Source organism: Lithobates pipiens, unplaced genomic scaffold, assembly GCF_037356315.1.
Source record: "Lithobates pipiens isolate NorthernLeopardFrog02 unplaced genomic scaffold, aLitPip1_a1.2 Scaffold_8, whole genome shotgun sequence".
NCBI lineage: Eukaryota > Metazoa > Chordata > Amphibia > Anura > Ranidae > Lithobates > Lithobates pipiens.
Genome location: NW_027507903.1, coordinates 432,787,929 through 432,800,517, shown reverse-complemented (window position 1 = coordinate 432,800,517; position 12,589 = coordinate 432,787,929). Strand labels below are relative to the sequence as shown.

Here is a 12,589-nt window from a genome sequence, read left to right as displayed (position 1 = left end):
TTTAAATTCTTCTAGATCGCATATGTTTTAACAGGGATTCATTCAAGGATTCAAGGACACGTCTAATCTCTTCTGAGCCACCATGAAAAATGTGTACCACAGCTGCACAACACCCCCTCAATAACAACACAGCATAACATCATCTGCAAATGCAAAAGCCTATTCCAGCAACAGTCATGCCATAATAGAAATTCCTTTGGTATAATGATGGGATAATGACAGGAATTCTTATATGTGGACCATAACTGGATTCAACTCAACCATAGGCTTCATAGCAATGGTCCTGTTGTTGCATTAAGCCCCATACACACGGTCGGACTTGTACAAACTTTTCCGTGGACTTTTGTACAAAGTGTGTTGTCCACAAGTTTGTATTGCATACACACGGTCGGACTTTTTGACAACAAACACGAACGTGGTGACGTCACAACGTACTGACGCCGCTTCAAAAGAGGACGTTCAATGACTCCAGCGCCACCTTTGGTCAACTTCTGTATTGTAGTCTGATCGTTTGCAATGGTTCTGAGCATGCGTGTTTGTACCTTGTACAAAAGTCCGATGCTTTTGCGTACACACGGTAGGACTTTGCTCCATCGGACTTTTGTTGCCAGAAAGTTTGTCCGTTCGCAGAGCCAACAAAAGTCCGATGAAAACAGAAAAAGTTTGTCCGATGGAGCATACACACAGTCGGATGTTGCTCCAAAACAGCTAATTTGCATGTTTGTTGTCAAAAAGTCCGACCGTGTGTACGGGCCTTTAGAGTATATGTGTTACCTTGTGGGCAGTGTTGGTGTCACAGAATGCCTGTTTACTGAAAGATATATAGCATTCTGTAGATACTCTGAGGGAGATTTACCAAAACTGTAGCACAGGAAATCTGTGCCTAGTAACCAATTAGCTACTAGGTGTTATTTTCACCACTGAATTTAGAAGCTGATTGGTTACTATGAACAGCTGCACCAGATTCTATGGGCTCCCCAGTTTTAGTAAATATCCCCCTCTGTCTTTCTATGTCACATTAAAAAGAAAAATCTGATCAATGCTTAATGTGTAGAAGGAATTCACAATGGTAAATGTTGTAGATGAAAATAGGACTGAGATAGGTTATAAATACAATTCACATAACGTATTTTACTTTTCCAACTTACAGCACAAAATGTATTTGAAAAATGTTGCCATTCTTCCAGATTCCATAGCAACTTGTGTTTACCAGTGAAGTCGAAATAACACAGCTTAAAGTATATGAACTAGCTAATAAGATTTTCATGTGATATGAAAACAAATATCACATTTGTTAGTGAACAATTTTCATGGGTGAACTAACTTTTTGGTAATGCTCCAATATTACCATCATTCTTCAAGGTCTTAGCTGCATCCATTCCTTATACAAACTTAGTATTTGATTATATGCAGATGTTAAGGTCATTGTCCACAACTGTAGAATCTCAGTGTTTGACCTTGAGTGCTAAGGGGTTTAGTGTAATCTCAGGGTCCCGAAGCACAGAGCTATAATCATGGGTTCACCCAGAGTCTTCAAGAGACTCACACAGAAACTTCATATATGCTTTGGTTGGGTGGAGGATGAAGCTCTGCTGATGCTGGTGTTCTTCAAGATAGTTTGGAAAATGAAGTAAAGTAAAATCAAATACATGTTTTGCAAAGTATAGTATATACTCTTAAGATCACCTCTACAGCTATAAGACAGGTTTTTGGTAGTACCACTAGGAGGACTGAAACATGATTTCATGACTTTTGAAGGACTTATAAAATAAACCAAATGATGTTTATGTTTGCCTGAAGTTGTCCCTAAAGTGTTACTGTAGGAGAAATTCCTCACATCTTATGAAGCTGCTTTGTGGTTCATGGAGTAAAAGCCCAAACAAAATAATTTTTTGTTGTTTTGGATAGAGTCGGGAAGAGTTAATGTTTGTCTTCTTGTAATTTCTGTATATGACTCCATTGGAGAGATTTTCTTTCACTTCATGTCCTTCTTACTCTTACTAGAAATGTGGTTGAGGTTGCGACCAGAGATGAGCTTTTATTTGTTCTGAACCAGGTTTGTGCTTGAGTCTGAAAGTCAGCTGCCATTCCTGGACATAGTGTACACTAATGTACACAAAAGGAGGAGGGATGGTCATGACATCATTGACCTAATAAGACAATGTGGACATATTAGTCACTGACGTCACGAGCATCCCCGTCCTCTTGTGTATGTCAGTTATGGGCTGGGAAATCCTCTGTCTGGGGCTCATCGGTCCAAGAATGACAGCTGACTTCCCGATTCAGACCTGAACACATTTTGGAGCAAACACAAGGCTATCCCTAGTTGTGACTGAGTAAGTAAAATACAGTACACTAATAAGTACAGTGTTGTTCGTGTCCCCATTGGTGGTTTCAACCTTAGCTTCCTCTTTAGACAGGAAGTAGGCGATAATGTCTCCAAAAGTGATATATATGGCAATAAAAGCCTAACAAAGGCTCTAACCATTCAATAGTCTGTTCAAAACAAAGTAAAATATTTTGGCTGGAGATGGGTTTTAATGTAAAAATAATCATTCTGAATAGTTAATGTGGATACCTTTTTAAGAAAATCCTTGCTGGTTATAAATTTGACAATTTCGATGGATGTTTTGGAGACTTCCACCTATTTGTTTCTCAGGTGATTGAATTAGTGAAAGAAAATGGTTGGCAGTCAAAAGGCATTTTCCAGTTGCAGTTTCTTCACCCATTTTGTTTAGTCGGTAACTAAATGGAAAACGGAAAATAAATGTAATCATGACTAATAGAAGTCTGGTAGAAAGTTGTAAAACTGCCCACAAAACAAGCAAATTACCTCCATTAGACTACAGTAGAATTGGTATATGAAGCAGCAGGTCTGTGTCTAAAGGCTGCAGAAGTTGACAGCAGGTGTCTTCATAGGCACAAGTTTATGCTTTATAGGGATGAATGGAGGAATCCGACTCAATTCTTCCATTTACTGTATCTGTGTGAAATGTAGCGTTGCGCCTAGGCACTGGTCCACAGATTACTGTGCCTAGCAGAAAGCTAGACAATGTAAAAAGAGGCCCACAGGTCTGGTTTAAGTATGTACACACCTCTGCCACATAGTACAGGAACACAGGATGATCATGCTGTTATTTTCTGGTTCTGTTTATTGCTTCTTGGTCCTTCACCCTACTAACTGAAGAGAAATGATGATGCTGAATCATCGTCCAGTAATCAGTCTGGAGCTGGAGAAGTGACTAGGAAGCTGCATTGCTGAACCAGCAAATAGAACACAGTTCACATCTGTTGTTTTTAGTGTGGTACATTTAACAGAAATCTTGCTTGGAGCATTTCCATGGTAGATCTGCTTTAATAAAGATTAATTCTACTGGCTGCTTTTCACATCACTATTTACCCTGTTCTATCTTACCCAAAAAGCATGATTCACTATAACGCGCAGTCTTGTAATTTAGGACTTCACATGTTGTCAAACTAAAGGTTCCATAGTAGATAAAGTGCAGATCTAATATAATGACAACGGATCATACGATAGGTTAAGAAAGGTGAGATGATCTCACCACTGTTCATAAAATTGAAGCATAACTAGTTGGATATAATACATCTGAACAATTGGTTAAAAATAAAGTCCTTTAAAACCAAGTCCAAGCTATTTAGAATGCAGTTCTCCTCGGTGCTCCATGATAAGGTAACAAACAAGTGAAGAAATCTGTGATGTTAGATCTAATCGGATAGTCAGACAAGCCAGAAAGTCAAGAAGCCAGAGATCAGTGTCAGTGAAGGAATGTCAGTCAAGCAAGTCTTTAACAGGAACGCAGGCGATAGTCGTTGTGATGGTGACCAAGGCAAAGGCAGAGATCATCTGGGCTGTTGCCATCTAGTAGAATTTAATGAATAAGCAAGTAATACGATTTAATAATTAGATAGTAATAATATTATATAAAAAGCTAGAGGAGTAAATCCACAGGAACACCACCAGAAAAATATAAAAAATTACAAAAATTATTCAGTAAAAAATTATTCAGTAATTAAAAAAATAAAGATTTTTGAAATAAAAATAAAAAATGTAAAAAGGATAACGAAATAAAAATCAGATCAGGCATTATTAATAGATCAGTTTATGTCCTAATCAACATTCAAGCTAAAAGGGACATACGATTTCATATCAAAAATCTGTCGGGTCTCAAGCCTCAATTTAGATCTCACCATGTTACTCCCCCTCCAATTGGGTGGGATCCCATCCAGGGCATAAACTTAAATTCCCTATTTGCTGTGACAAGGCCAAAGCACTCCTGTGTATGCTGGCTGTATATACAAACTAGAAAGTGGTATCAACACACCTGCATTAGTTACAACACTGTGATAGTCATCATTCAATGCAGAAACTTTAAGGGTAAAGTGCATTTTTTTTCTGACCCCATCTGCAGACCTCACCTAACACACCCTCCCCCTCCACAAATGCATAATTACCTTCATCTAACAAATGCAGATCTGCTGTTTGTTTACATCCAGCTCTGCAGGTTTTCATTGCACCTGAACATCACAGCCCTATAGACTTTTTTGAGACTATGTTTTGAGGCCAGATACGGTCCCATAGAGGGGTTGTAATGCACAGGCACAGCCATGAAAATTAAGACTTGCAGAGCTGGATGTCAACAAACACTAACCTTTAGTATGCATCTGTGGAGTGTAGGAAGTTAGATTAGGTAACAGAAAGAAAACATAAAGGAATATGCACTGTGTTTTAAAGTGTACCTATCTGTTAAGTGAAAACATAAAGTGGACTTAAAGCCAAAAGTTTTCTTTTTAGTTTTTGATAGAGTGGTGGAGTGTTAGAACCTCTGTCAGGTTTGTGTTGCTGTCTGTGTCCCTGCTGGGGAGTTTCACCCTCTCTATACTGTATGTCCTACTGAGCATTGTCACAAGGAATGAAAGTGAGTGGAAAATCCAAAATGGTGAGCTGTCCAGAACAGGAATTGAGTGGAACTCTTCCAATGGGAACATTTGTTTTATGGACAACTGTGTAAAGAGAGGATTTCCCTCACTTGAAGTGTATTCATCTCATTTTCCTTTGGCTATTTGTCTATATTAGCCAATAAAGGATATCACTTAAAGGATATGTAAGCCCAACCATTAATATACCATATAAGCCTTTAACATGTTAAAGCCTAACTCCAGGAATCAGACAAAATCTACTTCTGCAGCGCCACCCCCCCCCCCCTTTCCCCAACAAGCGGCCATCACCAAACTGTTTCCACAAAGTTGGGACCATAAATATGTCCAAAATGTCTTGGTATGCTGATGCCTTAAGAGTTCCCTTCACTGGAACTAAGGGGCCAAGCCCAACCCCTGAAAAAACAACCCCACACCATAATCCCCCGTCCACCAAATGATTTGAACTAGTGCACAAAGCAAGGTCCATAAAGACATGGATGAGCGAGTTTGGGGTGGTGAAACTTGACTTGCCTGCACAAGTCCTGGCCTCTGGAAGAGTGGTCAAACATCCACATAAACACACTCCTAAACCTTGTGGACAGCCTTCCCAGAAATTTAAATCTGTTATAGCTGCAAAGGGTCGGCCAACTCAAAATTAAACACTACGGACTAAAACTGGGATGTCATTAAAGTTCATGTACGTGTAAAGGCAGGCATCCCAATACATTTGACAATATAGTGTATGTAGACGGGCAATGGCTGCAAACTGGCCACAGTAGATGAGCAACACTATTATACAGCAAAAGATAAAAAAGTGAAAACAAATATTTTATTTTAAAAATGGCACAATGATTGATTAAACTAATCGTATTCAATTGGGGTTTATATCTACCTTAAACTCTACATTTTCCACACCTGTATTCAAAAGACAAACCACTTTTTGTTTATTTTCAGATACATATTGAGGTTTTCTAGGAAACTTCATGTTTTTCGTCTAACGATTCCCTAGTGAACTTGTGTAATGTATGTGTTCTCCATCACCCCCTAGCTCCGTCGTGCCTTGTGACACATGTTTCTGATCATATCCGCTAAGGGACATCTGATGTTAGACATTACACCTTTTTGTTTTTGCTTGACTGTGCATCATAATAAAAGGGCTATTGCAATTGTCAGCTTTGAAGAAAAAAAACATATCATTGTAAATTTGTTCCGACATTAAAACATTTTTCCAAAGTGCTAAGGTTTTATTCCGACATGCAGCAATTGAGCCATTGTGAAGCTCTGGCTTCTACTTCAATTGCAGCAATTATTAATTACAGAAATGCTATTGTAAAACATGAACATTTTGTAGTAAATGTCATTCAAGCTTTGCATGTATCTTGTGAAACTGGCTGAATTTCCCAATAAAGTGTGAAATGTAGCTGAATCTAGGATGTTGACTGATTACCTAAAAAGCTGTCAGGTGACACATGATGCTGCAATGTTTAAACAGGAAATAGTGGTGTCACCTGCCTAGCTTTTCAGTGTAGAAGATCACAAGATTGACAAGTAGAATTACTAACTCTAAATTACTAAGGATTACTAAAAAGGTGAAGCAGTTCATATATATGGCATTTAATCTGAAGGGAAATTTTAGACCAAAGGTTCTGAGCCCCTTTATTGAGTTACACAAGCCTTTTGGATATCTCTGCAATGGGGTATTTAAACTCATATTTGTCTTTAACAAAGTTACATTGTTTTCTGGTTAGAGGTGGCAGTTCAACAATAGATTTTACTTACTTGGAGTTAATCTGTACTGGGTTCTGCATGATTTGTCCTCAGTTATGCTGGCCATACACAGCTCAAATTTAGCAGATTCCTGCTGAAAATATGAGCTGCAATTGGCTCTGTTGGCACCACCCAACCTAACAAACTTCAATCCAAAAAGAAAACAAAAGAGCCACACTTAAAATGATCTACTGAACAGTGACTGCATCCAATCAGGTACAGTCACTGTCCAGGTATTCCCGAAAGCCGCAGGAACTCCCTCCCCATTGGCTGAAACTGTTCAGCTATCCTTGCACTGCCAAGCATGTAGACCTCACAAAAATAAATCTGCATACACCTATGATTTGCTTAGCTTAAGCAAGACAGTATTCCCCCATCCACGGTAATCAGTATGTATTCTGACAGCCGTGGGAGCTGCCTGCTCCTGATAGGCTGTTGTCACATTTTGAGAACGTTCTGCCCTGGCTCCTTCAATTTTCAGATTGGAATTTGTGGAGCTGAGTGGTTTTGAGATAGGGCCCTAGCTTCGAGCTGTGTTTGGCCAGCGTTACTTTACTCCGTGTAATGTAGAGTACATAATGCAGTTATCTTAATTAATAACTGCCTGGTGCCTGCATTTATAATCAAATGGCTTTTAACTATATACTTTTTTTATATTTTTTGTTAACAAATAATATCTGTTATAGTTCCCCCACAGATCCACGAGAAAGAAACGTCATCTCCAAATATCTATGCTCAAGGTAGCCGACATGTCTTGACCTGCACAGTATTTGGGGTTCCTGCTCCTACATCCATCCAGTGGCAGTGGCGACCATGGACACCATGCAGGGTGCACAGCCGACGCAGTGTGTATGTTACTATGGATTGCTAAATAGTACTGTTAACACCAGAGTTGTTAAAGCATTTTTTAAATCCTTTGCAGTGTGTTTTGCTCTGCACTGCAGGGGTTAATGCTTAGGTCCAAGATGATGCTAAAAACAAGTTTTTCTTACCTGATCCTCTGCTCCCGACAGTTGACACTCTCCTCTACTACCTCTACTAGGCTTGGGCAGTGGACTGTTCCTTGGTGTCCTTATGTCCAGTGCAGGATTGTGGGCTCTGCATTGGTCCTAATGATCTCAGAGGGCATCCAACTGCTAGAGCAAAACAGAAGAAGAGGCTGCAGGGACCGGCCTTACAACCCAGAGGAGTCTGCAGTATCAGGTAAGTAGTATTTAACCCTTGCAGTGCAGTAGCAGCCCCTAGATTTCAACTTTAATGCATAATTTTACTTACTGACAAATCTAATTTGCACACAGGAGAGTAACTAGAAATCACAAAGCCCAATAACAAAATGTTTATGTGGGCCCACCTCACTAGTTGGCCTAATTGACAGGGACAAGGGTAAATAGTGGCAGGTAAAGGTTGTGGCTTAATTGCAGCAGATAAGGAACTAGAGACTCTTGCTTTTTCATAAAGAAGTGGCTAAGTGGTAGGAAGGAACATCTCAAACATACACTCTGAGCTATGACCAGCTTTGTCACCCTGAGCCTATAGCGCTGAGTAGAGGGCTTCCACCTAGAATGTAACCCTCTGAAATGTTTTTCTCTGCCAGCAGGACTCTGATTTCACCTTTTGGTCTCTAGGCTTATCTGAGAACATCTCATAAATCCTTCTCCAGGAGTCCAATTAATTCAGAATCTTTCCACAGGGCTTAGGGAAAGGTAGATTTACTACCTTTTTTCAGCGTGATTACATAATTCACAGTTCACTCAAAGCCTGATCTTCCATTCCCTTCAATTACAAATTAGTTCACCACAGGTTTCTTTAGATCAGCCATTCTCAACTAGAGTTCCATGAAAACCTAGGGTTCCTCCAGAGGTTGCTAAAGGTTCCTTGAGGAGTGGCTGACTGGCCTCCCATATGACAGTGCTTGAATAGTTATAGGATCAACACCACTTGGCAAAGTCAGCGGCATGACACGAAGTATCATTTTAGCCATATGGAAGGGTGGTATTCTTAACACTGTACTTGGCATTTTTGCCATTGACCCCCGATAAATTAGATTTAATAAGAGTTCTTTGAAGTGTGACATTAATATAAGGAGTTCCGTTGGGGTAAAAATATAGGGAAAGATGGTTTTAGATGTAATTTAAGACACACATCTGAAATCTCAGAGACTTTTACTGGAACTCTTTAAATGCAGTAGCATAATATTTTCATGATCACAGATCAAGCTCACAAAGTTGCAGTTATAACAAGGACTCTTGAACCAGGTACTCTCAAAACACAGGCACTCTTACAACAGGTGCACTCAATTTTTCAGCAGTTCACCAGACTCTCAGTGATAAGACACTCCATGGCCATAGGAAATATAACGTAGGGACACTCTTTAAATAATTATAATGGGCATAGTAAAGTAGGGATATGTTTTGGAGAAAATATGTTAATAGTTTTCTTTGGTTTTGTCAGTAACAGAATACCATTTTCTTTTCTGGTATCTTTTCTAATAGTTTTCCATAAACATTTACTTAGAAAGTCAAATAAACAGTGACAGATAAGAAATAAATATAGCTTGCAGCAAAAAAGAGGATAAATGGAATAGCTGGAAAGTACTAAAAAGCAGACAATTGGAGGAAAAAATACTCAGATTTCCAAATGGATATATTACAGACTCAGCTATCACTTTCTTGGATTTCCCCCTTATACTGCCAAATACTACTACACCTGTTTTGCTGACAAAGTCCCATTTTCCCAACTATTTAAAGTTGACTTAGGACCAGTTTTTTTTTGTGTTAAAGTATAAGTCCGGTCTAAACCTGATCTTAAACCTGCTCCAACCCCATTATAGGTCCTATACTAACTAGATGTGTATACCTATTCCCTGGGCACCGGTCACATGATCTCCCCAGTGGCCAGCTTCAGGAGAGAGGAGAGATTGCTGACAACAGCTACAATACCTGAACAGTGACATCACTCATTGGCTTACTATGTAAACAGCAGAAAGAGGGTGCCTGGGTCCATGTGGTAGTTAAAGCAAGTAACACTTTATTCAGATACAGATTATTCAGATCCCCCCCCCGTTATTCATCCCTTATAATCCACCTGATAGCTGCCAGTAGGCACTGACTCACACACTATCTGACAGTTCTGTGTGATATATTGCTCATAGGCTTACTATGGGGCATCTGTCGTCGGCTGTTACTACTCTACCCTGAAGCTGGTACTGGGTGCCGATCATTTGATTGGACCAGTGTGCCCAGTGAATAGGTAAGTATACACATCTTCTTCACGACTTTCACTTTAAATCTTTACATGCTACATAATACTTTTTTTGTTAGAAAAACATTATTAGGTTCATACAAACATACAGGTTCCAGAACTAAACAAATATCCAAATACCTTCATTACATATGTTTACAACATTACAAACACTCTACCGATATTCCATTCCAATTAAAAATTATTAAAGTTGATACCCGCCATTCCAATTCTACATAATAAGTTTAACATGTAGGCTCCATTCACACAGGTTTTTTTGTCATGCTGCAAATCCCAGTCGCAAGAATCCACTGATTCTTGATTCTGGGATTGACAGCTGCACGCAGATAGCAGCGGCCTCTGAATCTGTACACTACAATAACAGGTTGTCGGTGTCCAGCTGCAAATACTGTTGGTAATCATTGGTTGTGCAAACAGACACTAAGGGTCGGTTCACACAGGGGCAACACGACTTTCAACACGACTTTTGGAGCCAACTTGGACATGACTTGGAGCGACTTACAACACAACTTTAAGTCGCCCCAGGCCAGGCGACTTTTGCCGTGGCCAATCAGAGAATGAGCTCTCAAGGGGGAACTCCACGCAAAATAAAAAAAAAGAAAACCCAGCATGGGTTCCCCCTCTGAGAGCATACCAGGTCCTTAGGTCTGGTATGGATTTTAAGGGGAACACCCCTACGCTGAAAAAATGGAGTGGGGCCCCCCCCAGATCCATACCAGACCCTTATTCGAGCACGCTACCCCCCCCCTCTTGAGCCGTACCAGGCCGTGTGCCCTCAACATGGGGGATGCCTTGGGGAAGGGGAGGCCGCGCGGCCTCCCCACCCCAAAGCACCTTGTCCCCATGTTGAAGAGGACAAGGGCCTCTTCCTGTCAACCCTGGCCGATGGTTGTTGGGGTCTGCGGGCGGGGGGGCTTATCGGAATCTGGGAGCCCCCTTTAATAAGGGGGCCCCCAGATCCCGGCCCCCCACCCTATGTGAATGAGTATGGGGTACAATGTACCCCTACCCATTCACCTGTAAAAAAAAAAACACAACACAAAAGGTTTAAAATAGTTTATTGCACAGTTCCGGGGGTCTTCTTCCGTCTTCGGGGGTCTTCTTGCAGGATTCCTCCTCTATCTTCTGCTAGCTCTTTTACTAGCGGAGGAGCCCGGCTTTCTTCTTCGCTGCCGCCCTCTTCTTCTGACTTCGGGGGTCTTGTCCCCCTCTTCGGGGGTCTTGTCCCCCCTCTTCGGTTCTTCTTGCCGGGCAACCGCGCCTTCTTCTAGCTCTTTTACAAGCGGTGGCCCGGTCTTCTGTCGCCGCTGATGCTGTCTTCTGTTCTTCTCTTCAGGAGATGTTACCTCGTTGCTGTCTCCGGTCACAATGACAGACTGACGTGTGGCGACTTATATAGGGACAACACCGGATGATGTCCCTGCCCATTAGAGGATGCTGAAACTGTGACATCATAATGGGCGGAACAGAAGACAGCAACAGCGGCGACAGAAGACCGGGCCAAAAATGTTTCATAAATTTGGCGTTGAGTTCCCTCTTGAGAGCTGATAATTCTGTGAGAGTCGCCTCCGTATAGATGGAGATCCAACTTGGAGGCGACCTCCATTGAAATCAATGGGTACCGGTCACCTACAAGTCGGATTGAAGTAGTACAGGAACCTTTTCTGAAGTCGGAGCGACTTCAGTAGTGTGCATTAAGACGGCTCTCATTCACTTGCATTGATTTTTACATGTAGCGCGACTTGAGGCGACAAGGGGTGACCTGAAGTCGGATCTGAGTTGCCCCTGTGTGAACGGACCCTAATAGCTGTGGCCTCTAACAGCCTGTCATTGTGGTGTACACACTCAGGGGCTGCTGCTATGCACATGTAGCTGTCAATCACAGCAACAGGAAACAGTAGATTCTTGCCGCTGGGATTTGCAGCATGGCTAAATGCTGTAAATTACCTCTCAGAGATCACAGTACTCCTACCGACAATGTCTTTATCGTGCCAGAAGGCATCATCCAGTGTCAGCATCCACTGGTCGTCCGATTCTCTTCTTCTCCCACAGGCATTCAGTGTTAGCAGGAGGAAAATGGAGGGGATCGGTTTCTCTACATTCCACCCTCTGCCACCTCTCCTATCCAGGTCCTGTTGCTCCCCTGTATGCTCTCCTGCCCTGCTGCGTGCTCGCCCCCTGTCCCCACACAGCGATGCCAGCTTCCCCCTTCCCCCCATACCGATCACTGACTCTATCCCTTCATAACTGAAGCATGAATTTCTGTGAAGCTTTCGTTCTGTGCAGCACAGGCTGCAGAGATTGAGGGCTGTCCTCAATCTCCTTTCTATGTCTCAGAGATGCAACATCAGAGGTTTCTTCAGATCCCTGCTATTTCCCCAAAGCCCCCCCAGTGGGACTCCTACAAAACTGTAAAAATAATAAAATAAAATAAAATTGTAAAATAAAAATTAAATTAAATAAATAAATAAAATAACAAATATAAACAACTATTGATACCAGTAGCTACCAGGGTTGCAAAGGTCGAACTTGTGACTGGGGTCTGCCATTCTGCCTCCGGGCTCAGAGGGAAGGATCCCAGCCGGGGGTCAGAGGGGCTCTTCATTGTTTCTTACACTGGAGC

At 41.4% G+C, this 12,589-nt stretch overlaps 1 protein-coding gene across 1 annotated transcript in view; it reads left to right on the top strand.

Annotated features, from left to right (window-relative positions):
• FLT4 (fms related receptor tyrosine kinase 4) overlaps positions 1-12,589 on the top strand; it is a 354,612-nt gene that overhangs the window by 217,472 nt on the left and 124,551 nt on the right. Inside the window, exon 10 of the mRNA XM_077474315.1 lies at positions 7,392-7,554. Coding sequence (XP_077330441.1) covers positions 7,392-7,554 — 163 coding nt within the window. The remainder of the gene's footprint in view (positions 1-7,391; positions 7,555-12,589) is intronic.